General features: G+C 29.4%; 1 protein-coding gene across 1 annotated transcript in view; it reads right to left on the reverse strand.

Annotated features, from left to right (window-relative positions):
* The window catches only part of LOC113373552 (zinc finger protein with KRAB and SCAN domains 1-like), a 34,544-nt gene extending 28,048 nt beyond the window's left edge, over positions 1–6,496 (reverse strand). Inside the window, exon 1 of the mRNA XM_026613843.1 lies at positions 6,371–6,496. Coding sequence (XP_026469628.1) covers positions 6,371–6,496 — 126 coding nt within the window. The remainder of the gene's footprint in view (positions 1–6,370) is intronic.
* Positions 6,497–18,465: the final 11,969 nt, after the last annotated feature.

The raw sequence follows: 18,465 nt of genomic DNA on the forward strand, positions 1-18,465 counted from the left end.
ATTAAGTATTAAGTACAAAATTAATGATGTATTATATTTGTATAGTTTAGGACAAAAGTGTTAGTTAAGTGTACTTAATTCATAGCTAATTAATTTATTTAATTGATTTGTAATCTTTAATGAATTGATACCTTGGATATAATATTTATTCGATGATCAAATGATTAAAGATGTCATCACCAAAATTAGGCATAAGTATCAAATCATTTTAAAAATGATAGATTATTATTTCAAGTATGTAATTTGTAATATTTTTGCACTAAAGGTTTGAATCCAAATATTGGAAATCCCGTACTGTATAAACACTCGTTTTCTAGCAGCTAGTAGACCAAAGAAATTGGAACAGTTTTATATGGTCACCACTGTTTGACTATTTAAAAATTGTAAAAATTTTGTACATTGGTTTTAAAATTTTATTAGGATTTAAATTTATATAATACTGTGTCAGAGAATATACAAAATTTATTAGTAATTTAAAATAGTTTTAAGAAACAAAGTGTCTTGAATTTAGGAAAGAAATATAAATGATTCTTCAGAATATAGTTTGTTATTTTTACCTTACAAAAATCAGACTGTGCTTTGTTTTACAGGATAATTTGCTGGACAAAAACATAGTGAAATGATTTTTCTGAACATAATCTGAGTAATTTCTTACTGTTCTTATGTTGTTATAAAATCACGACAAACATATAAGTAGTCTTAGTTGTTTTATGTCTTTATGCCATTTTTTTAATAACTTGGACGTTTGGGTTATTTTTAACGCGAATTCAACGATGGTTGATAAGCTATGAATACAAAATCTGACATTGCTACAATTATATCTAAAAATGGCAATTTTGACAACAATTTCAAGTATCCATCTGATTTTACAATTACGAACCACATACTTAACAAGTACGTGCTAATTAAAGCATAATTTGGTACTTGGCAGGTACGTATCAAATCTTACAAAGTAGCATTTAAAAGTATTCCGCTTTTGGGATTGTCGGGACCTGAAACGATGAAAAAACAGTCCATGTGCCTATTGAAAGCGTTTTTTTACGATAGTGATATCATCAACCTGCAATCAAATCGAGATTTCTGATGAAGCAGCCGTCGCGGCGTGAGTTGGCAGGTGTTTTGGTGGATTTGAACAGAGGAGACCATGGATTTTGGACATTCATACAATAATAATACTTATATTCTTAAATAAAACACTAGACTTCTCTCTATGGTGTGAAATACGATTTAAAACACGCTTTTTGAATGCAACTTAATGGAATGTCAAGTTATTCGTGAATTCAGGGAGTTTTCTTTCGAATGCAGCAACAATTTTATTATTATTTTTCCTATCACCGCTCTTATGTTTTCCTATCACCGGTTGTCTATGTTTTTGAATATAGATACATATTCATGTGACTTGGCCATTACTTATGAGGTATTAAATATGCATTTTGGAACTAATATTGTGGATATTTAGATTAGGTTTCGCAATTAATGGCAACAGTTGGCTAAAATCATTTCACTTTAACATTTGGATTTTTGTGTATAATTAAGTATCTATTATAAGGTTTTAATTCTAAATTATAAGTAGTGGTAAAAGAGAACCGTCAGTTTTTAGAATTGGACGTCATAGCATCCACCGTTATGGGGCGAAGAACCGAAGACCGTTAAAATTTAATCGGGAAGGACTGTAAGGTATTTATTTATAAATCCTTCCTTGTTAGTGATTCTAGCTATACGAAATAAATTGTTTGGTCTACTAAAAGTTTTTTGTTATTAAATATTCAATATCGTTTGACTGAAAAAATATTAAGTTTGAGTACCTATCCATATCCAATAATTGAGTACCTAGTGAAATTAATAAATATAACTATTTCAATTTTAAGTAATAGCTTTTAGAAGCAACTTGAAGTTTAGTATTGATATGCGTATATTATATTCTAGAAAGCTAATTGAATCTGATTGTGATGATTTTTGAATTTATTGCAGTAATGCCCGAAAAAATATTTTAACTTGGCAACAATTTTTATCTATATTTTCAAGTAATAATATATTTATATATTACTACTTGGAACATTGTGTTTGCAAAGCGTTCATATATAATTAATTTCATTATTGAGAGATATTATATTTGCTATGTATGTATAATCGTGTGTATGCCTGTACATATGTACATATAAAAATGCGTATACAGATGTAGTTGATGGTAATCGCCCAACTCGCACCCAGTTTTTTGGATATGAGCATCCAATCAGTTTTCGGTATCTTATAAAAAATGTTATAACATAAAAACATGCCAATCCGTAATTGCAGCTTGTGCCAAAAATGTCGCAGGCTTCTGTGCAGTAATTAGTGAGACCAAATCAAAACCGGATTGTCGCGTTTTTTTCGATCGAAAATCGATTTTTTCCCTGGAAGGAATACAATGGATTAAGATATCACCGCGGGCGTACTTTTCGAATATATGTGATATCGTCACGTGCGGTCATTAGCGAAAATGCATGTAATGCGTGAAGCCGAATGATTGAAAGAAATTAGCGAAAAACGCGACGCCGATTGCGTGAGAACCAAACGAAATCATCGATCGAGAGAGAGAATTTACATTAAGTTGATATCTCTGATCTCTGATCGAATATCGCCCGCTATGACAAATTCAGATGCGGAATTCGGTAAACTGAATGAGAACTTTCGAAATTGATTAAGGAAATTGACAAAGACATCATTGTTGTTGGGAACTAAGACAAAATAAATTTTACTCAAAGTTACATCATAATCCTTAACATTATTCAATAATTATTAATTATTATATATTTATCCTCATTTGCAACATGCAACATGATTATTTTAATTACTATTTTAGATAAATTTTATATTTCATCTATTTATAATTGGCCAGTCCATAAACAGAAGTGGACTATCCCAATCATACGTCAACGCCATCAAAACGTGTCAAATTTGCTATTTTTTTCAAATCTTTCAAAATTATATTAACACCAATTAGTTTATATGCTTACTATTCATCTTTACATTATTTCACTCAATTTTTCATTATATAGATAAAATAGAAGCCCTATATTCCTGTACTTTCCTTATTTTGATAATTCCCTGGGTTTTCGTGAAACGTGAAACAACTTTAGAGCCAAAGCAGATTTTTAGCTGCCATTTAACTCTATTGTAAATACCTTTGTGATCGTATACAATCAATTCAGTTTATTGCATATTTGAGTTCTGAATTTAATCAAATATAGATAAAATAGAAGCCCTACATTCCAATCTGGGTTTTCGTGAAACAACTTCAGAGCCAAAGCAGATTTTTAGCTGCCATTTAACGACAGATATAATGATTTTATTTATTTCACTTTGTCAACGTTATTTAGTAAAAAACTCATCATATTCTTATTGAATCTCAGGTTGTCCCGATTTGTGGGATAGTCCACTCTGGTACCAACTTCTCAATTATAAATACCCAAGTGATCGTTTACAAAATATTCAGTTTATTGCATCTTTGATTTCTGAATTTAATCAAAAATTCATTTAAATCTTCTGAACCGTTGATTATGAAAAAGATACAATAAACTGCAAGAAACGGTCCTACTCACAATCAGTACTGTTAAATAAATATACATTATCTACTAAAATTTTTTCTAGTTTTAATTTTAGTTACAACTGATAATAAGACATCAAGTAACATAAGATAATTTTGATTAAAATATAGTAAAAAAAACAACAGTTTTTTCATTGAAACGCCTTCTATGTGATTACAATATAAAGTAACATAAGATAATTTTGATTAAAATATAGTAAAAAAAACAACAGTTTTTTCATTGAAACGCCTTCTATGTGATTACAATATAAAGCAAGATAAAAATAAAAAGAAATTCAGAAAATGTAAAATCAAAAACCAGTGAGTGTAACTTTATATCAACATGGTGTAAAAAACATATTCAATTAATATAGAATTAGAATTGTGATAGGGCTCGCCCGTAGGTAAGCGGTTAAAAGCGACGGGACTTGTTTCAGAGGTCCCGGGTTCGATACCCACTTCGAGCAGCCTGTTGTCAGGCAACAGTGACAACGATTTTCTCTTGGAAATATAGATAGCAATATGTTTCCAAGTAAAAATAGCCCTCACCCGGCATTGTTGCGACATACTTGCCCTATTACAGAGATTGTAATAAAAAATTATCATACAGAGATGTGGCAACTGTTTGGGTTGCCATCTGTAATAAAAACAAACGTGCTTTGTAAGATATTAATCACAACAGCTCATAGAACCCATAAGTTCTGATCGCTGTTCAAATAAAATTATAAAATTATAAAAAAACAATTGTGATAATGTACAGTTCCACTAACTTGATAAAACATATTAAATTATTATTTCAAAATGAATTAAATGAATTTTTTATCATTTGAAACATAAAACCTTTTCATATATTATTCCATTTCTGTTGATTTATATGTAATATCAAAAATGGTCAAATTGGTGATAGTCAACGCCTCTCATCTAAATCATTACGATTTGTGTGATTTCCCACAACCAAGCAGATCTCGTTAATTTGGCGGTGTTCGTTAGTAATTTTTGTTCAGCAGCTGAAGAATGAGCCGCACGTCAATCATTCGTCGTCCAGTACAGGTATTTGTCAATAGCACTTTCCTTATTTTGATAATTCCCTGTCGATGAATATTCATTCGGAACGATTAATGTCGCGAGCGAGAGACAGGTGCCCTCGTGGAGATCGAGGCGTATCCGTTACCTCCTGGAGGAAAATCGATAATCTTGCCACCCACGGCTATTTTAAATCACTGCATTGATTTTATTGATATTTCTGAGATTTACTACAGAACAAAGTGGATGTAAATGATTCTACTTAAATTGAATTTAACCATAATTAACAAGTAAATCTTTTTAAATTGTCCAGTAGCAGAAAATAGACATGCTCATACAAACTTATAGTTTGTAACGATTTTTTTTTAATTTCTTTTGCCGGAACCACGTTCCGGTGCGTTCCGGCTCGACAACACCACTGCTCTTTACGTAAAGTTAAATCGTGAGCTTGGATTTCTTTATCAGACATTTTAATACGTAACAAATGTGTTGAAAATATGTCATTTACCTTTTAGAATTTTGATTTGTTTGTGTGTTTGCAAGCTAGGTTACCGGACTCACATCCCAAGATGACAAAAACTTTAGCCATTATTGCACTAAAACGAGCACCCTACTGGGGCCTATGGTGAAACTAATCTTGTTTTTTTTCATATTCGAATTGATTTGAATTAATAAAATGAAAATCGAGTCTATTTATCACCTCACTTTGGCTACATTTAACATCGCACTTATTAATAATACGGTAAACTTCGATTTGGCATTTGACTATGTATGTATGCATGTGTGTATGTAGTATGCATGTGTGTATGTGAGCCGATCTTCGTTGATGTTTTCTCAAAAACCGCTGAACCGATTTTAAAAAGCTAAGATGTAATTCTATAAGAAATTACAAAGCCGTTCTTCATAATTAGCAGAAAAGTCGTAGCCAAATTTTAATACTTTTCATTTAATTATAATTTCTATCAAAAAGTTAATGAAGAGTTATAAAATTCAAACTTTTTATTAAAGTTATTAAATCAATTCAAAAGTTAATTAATACTTCATGTCTTGAAAAAAAAAATTACAGAAGCATTTCAATTTGATCACTGAATTATTTTATCGCACCTTCGTCAACACCTGCCGCGTATATTATATTTATGTTGTTATTAATCTAGATATTAAAACTCGTTATAAAATTATTCCTGAGTATAATAAGTTTATGATCTTTATAATTAAGCAAAAAAATACCAATTGTAGTGTTAGATTTAATACTTACAAAATTAAGCCGTTTTATGGTGATGTTATAATTTTAAATAGACCATTCTTGATATTTCAAAGAAATCAACAAAAAGGTAACAGACGAAAAATAGTGATGCCTCTTGTAGCAGAAAAACAGTAATTGAGAAAGGAAAAAATAAGTATAGTAAGTTCACCTCGAAATTCGAGATACCCAGGTGTAAGTCTGTAGATACTTGTATATTGACACCCTAAAGTTGTCTCAAAACCTACATATAGTATTGATACCCTGCGATATGTAAGTTTTGAGATCAACTTTAGGGTGTGAATATACAAATGTTCACAGACTTACAGCTGGGTATCTTGAATTCCGAGATTCTTACCTAATTTAAGCTTAAATGACTATATATCTAAGTATGAAAAATCTACGCATTAGAAATAAATCTTAATGTTTCATATGCTGCATGACAAAAAGCAATTTTGAAGTTACTAAAACTGGATTGACTCGTGGTAAATTTTATATAACAATGATGATAACAAAACACATGTTTAACTAATAAAATGTACCTTGAATAATTCAAGAGAGCAACAGGAAATTTCAGCCATCATCGATCTACCTTTTTCCACCAGCTTCCTTGCTAATCCTTCACTCCTCGCAGCCGTTGGGGTAGGTTGTGATAAAACGTTTAGCATTTTAGGCCGACTACGAAGAACCTGTGTTATAATAATCGTCTCAATTAAAGTTGAAGATGAAGTTAAAAGTTAAAACCTGAGTGGCACACTTCGCAGTTACCTTGACGTATTGTGTGCAGCTGTGACATCTGCCGGCGCGGTCATTTGCATCACTTCAATTACCGCGGCGATGGTCAGTAGAACTGTATCATGAATAGGGAGATTCTGGCTTGTTTTGTTTTGTTTAAATGAAATGTAATTGAGACACGCGAGTTATATATAATATTATTGTATTGGTGCTCCACCCGACCCAAAGATAGGTCTGTGGAGTGAGTGCACCGCCTTTTATTGACCACCTTTGCCTTCCAGTTCATAGTTCACTTTTTACTTCTCGAACTTCTGCTTTCATGCTTCCATTTTGTTATTTTCTACTTTATTCTAGCAATCAAAAATGTAAAATATTCCTATAAGTCAAACTGAAAACTAAATACATATTGTGTTTATTTAAATAATCTCCAACAAAATTATCTTGTCTGATCAGGCGTTATCCAGTGGCCAAGTTCTTTTTAGCCCCCTTCTCTGTCCAGGTTGTAAAAGATTATTTGCTAACTGGTTAGGCTGGTTTCCTAACTCAGTCTTGTCTTTTGATGCAAAGTCTCGTAGCTTCTTGTTAACTTTGTTTTTAAATCATTGCAGATTGTTTTCTTAGTTACATAGCAGGGAAAGTTCACGATCATTCTAAGGATTTTGGTCTGTTAGTCCAGTCATTAAAGCTTAAATTAGGTAAGAATCTCGGACTTCGAGTTACCCAATTACAGATACCTATACGTCTGTAAATACTTATGACTAAGTTGTCTCAAAACCTACATATGGTAGGGTGTACTTGTATTATTGGGGCTGGGTATCTCGAATTCCGAGGTGAACTTACTATAATGACTGGACGATGTTTTCTTTGTATAATTAAGCTTACTGACTCGTGTAGACTGGTTTGTTCGGACCCCGCTCTGGACAACCTTCTATCGTGCAGCAGTGATGCCCATTTTTACTTGAAAATACATATCAAAAAGTGTATTTCCAAATGATTTCCGGGCACTGCTGTGTGAAATGGCAATAGTAAATCTCTCACAATATTCTTCCCTGAATTGAGTTGGAGTTTGAATCAGTTCACAGGCCTGCCTTAGGGCAGTACTACTCATTATTTCATGAATTAAGATACAAATGCACTCTAGAATAATGATAAAAAATTATAATCCTTTTCTGAATTCAATGTTTCTATCGCTATTAATTTATAAACCACGAAGCCGTATTTTTTGTATTTAACTTAATATTCTTATTTGAAAATTCTATATATTGAAGTATCTTTAAAATTATCTTATAAAGCCCCAAATCCAGTTAAATTCAACTAGTTTAACAGTTTTTTGTTAAGGTCACTAAGCTGAATTTTGTTACTTACAAATTTCATACAAATTGTAACGCTTTTTATATAAAACTCTTTTAAATGGTTAAAATTTGACTGTATCCTTATAATTTTTAATAAAATATTGTAAAATTTTGTTGAATGATTCCCATGTAACCAGTAAATGTATGAAAATGTTAAACTCCTATATAACGTTCATTAATTCTAAATGATTTTCAATTAAAATAATCACAATATTTAAAATGTAATTATATACCAAATATTGCTTTATACAAAAATGTTCCTCTTATTCGAACAAGTTCTTTATCGTTTGAGATTTCACATTCAAAAATTAACATCATATTTTTGCCGAATTAATTAAAACAGTTTTTAATTACAGAACACATTACAGTTACCATTTAAAAACAATGTTTATTGATGTACAAAGTGTGAACATGCCTGTTTATGTCTTTTATTAAGATTTTTTCACAAATAAGACAAATATTGATCGTAAATTAACAACCAAACGTGTTTTACTTGATATGATATGATGTTATTAAACTGTATTTAAGATATAAACTGATGTTTTATATTATAATAATTTTCGTAATATTGATAACTACTGGGTTCCAGTATCGTAAAAAATACATACTTATTCATAATCAACGGTGATTAAAGAGATGAAAGTTTCGAAGTCAAATTAGAGCGCAAAAAAAATGTATTATTGAAATTTTATTTAGTTGGTTTGGATTTGCATTTTATTTTATTCTCATGGAAGATAAAATTTTCTCTATGAAGATTTTTTGAAATATTAATTCCATGTTTAAATAGTCATACTTTTTCTCGAAGTTTAGAATTAGAAAAAATTTAAGTTTTTCAATTTCATGTTTGTAGATAAGTTTGGTCCTACTTTCGATTGGATTATAGAAGTTGTTTAAAAATTTCGCATCACCGTCTAATATAAAGTTAAAACAAAACGTCTCATATATTTTATTGACACAAAACCCGTAGTATTTATATGAATACTTTTTATTATTGTGATTCAAATACCCGTGTATGACATTAAACTTCCTTTCCACATTAATAATTTAGTGATGAGTTATTTAAATAGCGGGGACAGCTTTATATTTATTCATTAGTATGAGAACTATCTGGTTCATTAATGTTTTTCCTTTTATCGACTATAATAACACAAATAGGATTTCATAAAAACCAATTACATTATAGGAATTATATGTACTCATCAAATGTTTTATAAATGAATCGTTTTTTGATTTAGGGTTACGTACTAATGGTATAAAGTAGTAACCATCTTAAAAAATAACTACGATATATGTATATATATATATATATATATATATATATATATATATATGTGTGTTTGTGTGTGTGTGTGTGTGTGTGTAAGTGCGTATAGTTAATTATCAACAAAATATATTATTGATGGGAACTCGACGCCACATTCTGACGAAAACGTCCATGCTGGCGTATATATATAATGGTGTATAATTTTTAGAACCAAGTAAGGAAAATATCATGTAATTTATTTCGCATGAATTTGTGGACATTGAAGAACTTACATTCACAATATTATCTTTTTCTTAGATATTTTTTTACAAAATGCTAAAATTTATAGCAATCTCTGAAAGGGTTAGTTCCAGTGCTTTTATAATTACTTAACGTCGTGACAGTAAATTTTACTTTTTCCTTGATTGTTTCTATCTGCTTCCAAGTAATTTATTTAAATTTGAAATTAAAATCACCAGCAATTAACTTGTCATATCCAAATAAACCGCTTTCTACATGACAGAAAACGCAATCCATGTGGCCGAGTAAGGTTTTAGACTGATTGCTATCATTTGATTATATTTCTGTTATTAATATTTTATTATTCAGTATATTATGCGTATTACAAAAATGGAATTTAATCTAGATAATTAATAGTACTTAACGTGTTAGTATGTTCTGATATAGATACGTTTTCATTCGAGAATGACGTCGTGAATAATTGATTTCATTTGATTCATTAGACGTCGGCCTAATTTTTGGATTGATGATTAAATATGATAATTTTTATATTTAAAAGTAATTAAAAATATATATTACTATTGACGTGCTGATTAGATTTTAGCAAAGGCAGGTTTAGCCGTTTCGAAGATACGGGACCAAAAAAGCAAAAAATTGCCGATAATAAAAAAATCAGTCAATCTTGCAATATATTTTTGAAAAACGCAAATGTTCGGTCAATGTTTTCATTTTTTTATTATTCTCATATCTTAACAGCAGTCAGAACCTTATCGTAACCCTATGGTTAATCCATCTATATTGAATGATATTATTATTAGAATTTATCTAATAGGGCTGACTTTTTTTGTTGGTGCAGCAATGCAGGATAAGAGCTATTTTCACTTGGAAACACATTTATTTAAAAAAATAAAAACTTTATTTTTGATTATTTGAAAATATGGCAACGCTTTCAATCCCTAAATTAAAAAATCAATTAAATAAAATTCAAGTAAATTTTGGATTGTTTATGAACTTCCTTAAATTTGGACGACATTCATATAGACATAAATGCAATTACAATAATTACTAATTTAGAACACAATTAGAGATATTAAATGTGGAGCATTTAACAATGTGGTAAAAATAAATTTATATCTCATTTAGTAAATTTTTTATGGACCCTCTAATAAAATTTTCACACTTTTACATGTGCGCAAAGCCCTATCTAGATTATTATTGTGTTTAATGTTTTATTGACGCGTTAGATGTGCTGTTGTAGATCAAGTATTCTAAAGTATGATATATTTTGACCCTTTTTTGTATTATCTACAATCACATCTCAATCTGCAAAACATAGAAACATGCAATGAGGGTAATATTTAAAAAAATGTACATTAAAATGTATACCACCCGTCTGCCAAATCGTCAAAATAATCTTCTCTATTATAAGCAAACAAGAGTTACTGCAGTATCAAGAATACTGCTACATTTCATAAAACAAATTATACAACTATAAAAAATTTTTAGTTCATAGATATATCATTATCATCAAATTTAGTACATATTTTCATAAATTAGAAAACGTACCAATGGATGATTTTCTAAAAACATTATACGTTTATTAAGTCTCAGATTAATTGCTAAATGGTTTTTAATTATAAGATAGATTGTAATTTAAATATAAATAAAAAATTAAATATATCAGCATTGAAAATAGAACTGGCATTAGTATTTTATATTTGGAAAAATTTAGTCATTAATTTTGTCTGCGATTCGTTAATTTTTGTATTTCTATAAATTTAAATTAGCATTTGATTGTAATCAAGGGTTCAGTGGTGGCATAATTAGTTTGGACGTTGGCTAGCAAAAATTAGTCTCAGATTCGCTGGCCCGACCCCAGCCACGGCCAAGTCTGACATCAGGCAGCTTCGATGCCAAATTTTCACTTGATGTTATAGATATTAAATATAACCTCAAGTATCGTCTCGCGTGAGTATTGCTGTATATATAATAAAAATCCTAACAAATTCGAGTAATTAGTCATAACAGGATTGGACAACTACTGGGTTGCCATCTATTCAAAAGGCCATATAACAATCAAAACAATTACTCAAAGTCTTAGTATGGCAGATTGTTATCAAAAGTATAACAAAAAAATAAGATTGCAAACAAATTGTCGATGGTAATAGTGATACTGATAATATATATATATATATATATATATATATATATATATATATATATATATTTTAACAGCAATCAGAACCTTACGTCCTACGAGCTGTTGGGCTGAAACTTCTCCTTACTTCATATTTTTTAGACGGTAACCCCATGGTTAATTCATCCATACTTGATGATTTTGTTATTAGCATTAATCTAATAGGGCTGACTTTTTATTGGTGCAGCAATGCCGGCCAAGGGCTATTTTCACTTGGAAACATATTGCTATCAATATTTCCAAGTGAAAATCGTTGTCACTGCTGCCTGACAACAGACTACTCGAAGTGGGTATCGAACCCGGGACCTCTGAAACAAGTCCCGTCGCTCTTAACCGCTTACCTACGGGCGAGCCCTACTTATAATATAGATTTGAAATTATATTTAATATTCAAAATTTATTTCTGTTGGATAATTCACAAACCTCCCTCAAGAACATCAACAAATCGAGAACACGCTTCTGTAATATGCTGCACGTGCACCTACTATACGCAAGAGTGCATAATATAACAGCAGTGAATTTTTGTCCAAAATCCTAGGGTGGATGCTCGACTAAAATATAAAATATAAAATACGTTAGTGGTTGATAGTCATATACCTATATATATTGAAATTTTCATTTCCTTATTAGTGGTTGAAAAGACTCGTGTGTTTGTGTTTGGTGCTACAAGGGCGATGATCCGCGAACCGGAACATTGTAGTGATCATCAGACACCACATGGTGTCGGACTGACCTGACGGCTTCACGATGGATGAATTTTATATTGTTTCAAAATGCGGGTAGAAAAGTTGCTTCAATTTCATCCAATTTTATGTTTGAATTTAACTTCACGAATAAAAGACACTTGTGTTGTTAGATTTTATGATCCGTAAAAGTCTTGATAAATTTATGCAAAAATTATGAATTTATTATTTATTACTATTAGCTAAGGCTTGCTTATTAATAAATAAATAATAAAAAATATAAAAATAAATATTTTATCAAATTCAATGCAATTGGTTTCAGTCGAGTTTATATGGTTAAACTTAATTTTTTTTTAATTTCGAACTTTTTCAAGTTTTTTATCACAAAATTAAGTATAAATATCAAAATTAATTTGTTTCAATTTATTTTCAATATTAAAGACTGGTGTAAGGTATTTTATAAATTAACATATATTAAATATTATTAATCGATTCTTTTAAATGATGGCAACGGAAAATACGGAAATAGTAATCTGTATACAATAAAATTATCTAGAAAAATTATATTTGAAGGAAAAAAAATAATGAGTAATGTAATGAATATTTTTAGGCATTTTCTGATGAGTATCGTTATTTAATTAGTAATACAAATAATATAACGAACAAAATCGTGATTTTGTGCAAAATCATTGCTTCAAAATAATGATTTTATGGTTTGCTAAGTATAAACCTGTAAGAATGAAATATTTAACAAATTATTAAAATTTTCTTTATATAAATTAGAATTAAACTTTCTTCTTCATATATATATACATATTTATAAATATACTAGCTTCATATATATATACATATTTATAAATATACTAGCTGACCCAACAAACGATGTTCTGTACACCACACGTATATAATTAAAAACAATAACTTTTTAATATGCTATAATATTTTCGTTATATACCTTTAACATTTCCACAAGATTATATTCAATTATTTTATTAAAATAATATCAATCAGAATACAAACACATTAGAAGTAATACTTAACCCTTTCCTTTCGCGAATTTCGAGAGTTACGTGTATTTTGCCGCCGAAGCTGCGGCATCCGAGTGGAAAGGGTGAATTTTTCTTGTTACGATGATGAGAATGTGTTCTGAAGAAAATACTTAAACAATAACCTGTATAGATACAATATAGTATCACATAATTTACCTAAAGTATAATGGTGGTATGATTTATATTTAAATGTTAAGTTTTCATCAGTGAAAAACACAATGTCACTCTCAATGTGTGATGAACTCGTCGTTCATCAATTTACTCATTTGACAATAATTCATTTATTTATTTTTGAATTTCATTCAATTTCATATTGTGAATCAGCCGTTTGTAACGGTCGCATTGGGCAACAGTTGTTGCAACCCCGGCACGCGTTATCGTTTTGTTGTTTGAGTTTATTAGTCCGTCATGAAAGGAAGATCACTTTGTGAATGCAGATATTTTATTATTTTTTAAAAATCGATATCATCGAAATATAATACATATATAATTGTAGAACCAATGTATTTTAAAAACCGAGCAATCTATCCTTTGAAATAACCTTTAGTCTTTTAATTTACCCCAGATGCCCCAGTTGCAGCCAATTATAAAATACCAACAAAACATGCCGTTTATTTTCAAATAAATCAAATATTTATTATCCATTTCAGATGATCTTATTTCATAATATTATGGGGAATAAACCCGTAAAACAAATTTATTTGTTCTACTTTAGCAAAACTGTTGTAAGTTTTTCCCTCTAGCAGGTGTACATATATATCAATTTAATTGATTTCGTTCGAGATATACCTGTTAAGAACATTCTTAGCGGTGTATGCAAACCAATTCTACAAGAGTATACTTTCCTCATTGTCTGAGTTGGCTATAAATTACTTTCGGGAAAGTAAAAAAATTCAGAATGCAAGCACCTGCTAATGAGCAAAACAATCGTTTACAAATGTATACATAAAAAAACCAACATATTTGGTGTTAGATGTCTAGAAATGAATTATATTAATTGAATTGTTTGCGTTGGGGATATATATCATGAGAATGGTATCAGGAGGGATGAATAGATGTTGACCTAGATCTTACTCACAACCAGCTCGATGAAAGAAATATAATTAAAATAACAATAATAGTGGTAGGTTTATGTCTTTCAATCCGTAATATAATGAATTTTGAATAAAGTGTATTGAAAATTAAAAACAATGTTGGATATATTAAATTAAAACCCGGTTATAAAATTAAATATATGGTCTAAACGCAAAAAACGTCATTTGCTAAAGAAGAAGACTGTTGGCGAGTAAATTAATTGTCGGAATCAAATTAAATGCTATTTGGCATACGAATCAGTACGAACGAGAAATATGGACTGTATGGAAAATTAATAAAATCGTCAAATTAACAAATGAAGATGTACTACATGGAGTTGGGTAGAAAATAAGAGTAATGGATATATTTGTGAAGGAAAGGAAACCGAATAAGACTTAAATTGTAATGTGCATGTCATCGAAAAAAAAATAGAAAAGCTTATAAGGCTTAAGGACTGATGAACGATTACGCAATTAAAAAAAAACAGAAAATTGAAAGTCAAATAACACCACAAAAGTAAAAGTTTTAGAAGTAAGATATTAACTATAAACAAGAGAAGAGAGAAAATTTAATAATTTTTCATACCCTTACACTATGAACTTGTTTTTAGCAGAGTACCGTTAATAATATTTAAAGTGTTAATAACAAACCGTTATAAAATTCACATACTTTTGCACAAACTTTATTTGCAATCAGATTAATTAAATAAAAAAGTTAATTTTAAACATAAAAATAGGGTTTTTTATTTATCTATGAAACTTAAGTGAACGTGCAATGTGTGGGAATGTAATAATTTATAACAGATTATTTCCAAACAAATAAAAATATTAATTACAAAAATATCTCAAATGTTATGACATATTTTTTTATTCTAATCTCACCTCAAAGCTGACTTGATCGCCAAAAATGATTCCACATTTTTTGGTGATTGGAAATTGCATTTTGATAGCAAACGGATTATCTTAGAGAAAAGCCAATATAAATAATTGTTTGGAAATCATTTTACTTTAATTTCAAGATATCTCTGAGACTATCCTACTCCACTCAGCTACATTACAGAATTAGGGCTATACATTAATAATTTTTCAATAACATTATTGTAATCATTGGTACTCTTTCTAAAGGTAGATTCGTAGTTTGCGAAGGCCAGATTTAATTTGACCCTTTTTTCACACTTGTTTATTATGGCGTTTTACTTCTCAAACTTCTACTACCATATTTATGTCCTATCTCGCTTTCAATTCCTGGTTCTGGCTTTATTTATCATTTATTTAAAATCCATAGAAATTAATGTTTTTCATTGATATGTCCGATTATTAGACTCTGTTAATACATATGTCAACATCAATTTCAGATTATATATATATATATATATATATATATATATATATTTGTAAAAAAAATTCAGCCCAACCGTCGAATTAAAAAAAAGATTAAATAACAAAATTATTTATTCCATTATACGTTTCGACACTTGATGTTTCGACACATAATACACAAGTGACGATAAATTTAAATATATAAAAGGAGGAAATTATACATACCAAACCCGGAAAAACAAGAAACATTAATTATGATGTAAAAATTGATTTAACACTAAATTTGTGTAAAATAATAAAATACTATTAATTAACAAACGAGAAATAGGAGGAGCACATATTGCCCTCCTATATTTAATGTCAATGGTAGCATAGCGTTGTGTGCACTGTTCAAGGTTAAAAGTACATCGCAGTGTAGGCGACGCCCGTGTATATATATATATATATATATATATATATATATATATATATATGTTTATTTGTATGTATATTTGTAATACATATACATATCAAAAGCAAAGTTGTTCCCGGCGAATCTCAATCGTCCTTCCGATTGCTCGTGTTTCGGGCGAGCGAGTGTATGATTACATGTGCGCGACAGCAGCAGCCGGCGCGGGCACGCGTCATATGGGAACCGGGAGATACCTGATATAAACCTGAATCTAATACAACGTGTACGCGCGGACTCGCGCTACTGATTACGTTCGCTTTGTGCCCAAATAGGTGGAACTAGGGATGGATAACGATGAAAAAAATATATCGTATTCGTATTACTTATGCATTTTTAGACATAGATTTAATATATATCTATGCCTAAAAATGCATGAGTAATACGAATTCGATATTTTTTTAACGTTATCTTTCCCTAGTTTGTAGGATTTGTAGTATTAAGTGTTTATAAGTAAGGTGATTCAAGTATTCATGTTTTTATATTCTAAAGTAGGTTAGCTATTTCGTTGCTAATACATATATTTGTAACTTACAAAATTCCTAAAATAAATCTACGTTTTGTGCAATTTTCCTTAATTTGCTGTTTTGGATTTGTACTTACTCAATGCAGTCATATTATTCATATTTTGTGAAATATTTTACATATTTCAATATAATAATATATTCAAAAATCATACATAAGAAATGGTGTAATTGACAAAAAATGCATAAAATAAATCTAACAAATTTTCTTGCAATTATAATATTGTAATTGTAATAGTGTATTGTTTTTACGCTTTCTATTGTAATTTTTTTTTAACATTAGCGACATTTTGAAAAAACTGTTATTGCTATTATTATTGATCACATATTATATACCGAATTAAATTTATAATATGCCTCACATTGCACTAGCTTATTTATTCATCCCAATATTTTTTATTCGATTTTTCTAGTATCCCAATAATTTTTTATTCGAATTTGTCTATAGTTTAGCAGTTTGGTAGTTTCTCAGTTTTCTTGAATTCAACCTTGTAATCTTTCATATTTCAGTTTGTTTTAACCAGAATGTTTTTAGGATTTCTGTTATGTTTCGATTTAAAAAAATGAAGTTTTAAATAACAACAAACATTAATTCTAAAAAATACTGCAATCAGAATCATAAGATATTGTATAAGCTGTATTGAGCAATGCTTATATCTTAAGCACGATATTATTAGTAAACAATTAATTGATTATTATTCTTACTATCATAGATATTATTTATTATTAATACTGAAGGCTATTAGAAGATAATCCAACGGTCACATTTAAAATTAGGACATTCCCGAAGAAAAATGTAAACTATTAGATACCAATAATTCTAATTCAAAACCGATGTAACTGCTGCTTGAGATTAGACTAACAGAGGCTGGTATCGAACCTGGTTGAAATCATATAGTTCTAACCACTAATCCATTCATGGGAGAACTCAGTAAATTCACAAACAATTCAAAATTTCTAAATAATATATTCTGCTTCAATTTAATACTTGAATTGTTTCTAAGAATCCTAGAGCATTACAGACGAGTATTTTACTTGTAAGTAAAGAAATCGATTTAATTTTAAAGATTCATCTAATACTTTTAGATCTTCGACTTTTCGATCGATCGATCTTTCTCCATCCCTAGTTCAAACAGAAAAGATCCGGTTCGGAAGGACGAAATATCGAACGAAACATCGGAATGAAGGGAATGAAAAATGAACGTTTGTATCCTCGGGACTTCCGCATACGATTGTCGAAAGAGATTCACAGAAACAGCTGATGTTACTGGCCCCTTGAATAAATTATGTCTTTTCGGAAATTTTAAAGTGAAATTAAACTGATTGGAACTAGGATAATGTAAAAAGCTTTCTATTCGTATCACAAAAGTTTTAAAAATGATTCTTAGGAACAAGTGTTTTTTTGTTCATTACATTGAAATATGGAGATATGGATACAGAAATAATAAAATTTATAATCAAGGCTTGCTATATTTAATTAATAAATAAACAATTATATAATTATTTTTTTAGTATTTTTCTAATTAAAGAAAGAAAAAAAGAACTGAAATTGACAGCCAGGTGTCAAATAGATCCAATGCTTCATTTTTAATTTTAAAGGTATTTTCGGAAATAAAAGCTACATTATTTAAGCTAAACAAAATACTATTTTTAAGCAAATTTTTCACAAAGGTCACAATGTATATAACTTTGGTCTTTTACTTCGTCGCAAATATTCAACAGGAGATTTGGAATAACTATTAATTTAAATCCCTTTTGCTAAAATTGCCTTTT

The sequence above is a fragment of the Ctenocephalides felis genome, unplaced genomic scaffold (assembly GCF_003426905.1).
Source record: "Ctenocephalides felis isolate EL2017-DRISC unplaced genomic scaffold, ASM342690v1 CF-g0.4_SCAFFOLD_01604, whole genome shotgun sequence".
Taxonomy (NCBI): domain Eukaryota; kingdom Metazoa; phylum Arthropoda; class Insecta; order Siphonaptera; family Pulicidae; genus Ctenocephalides; species Ctenocephalides felis.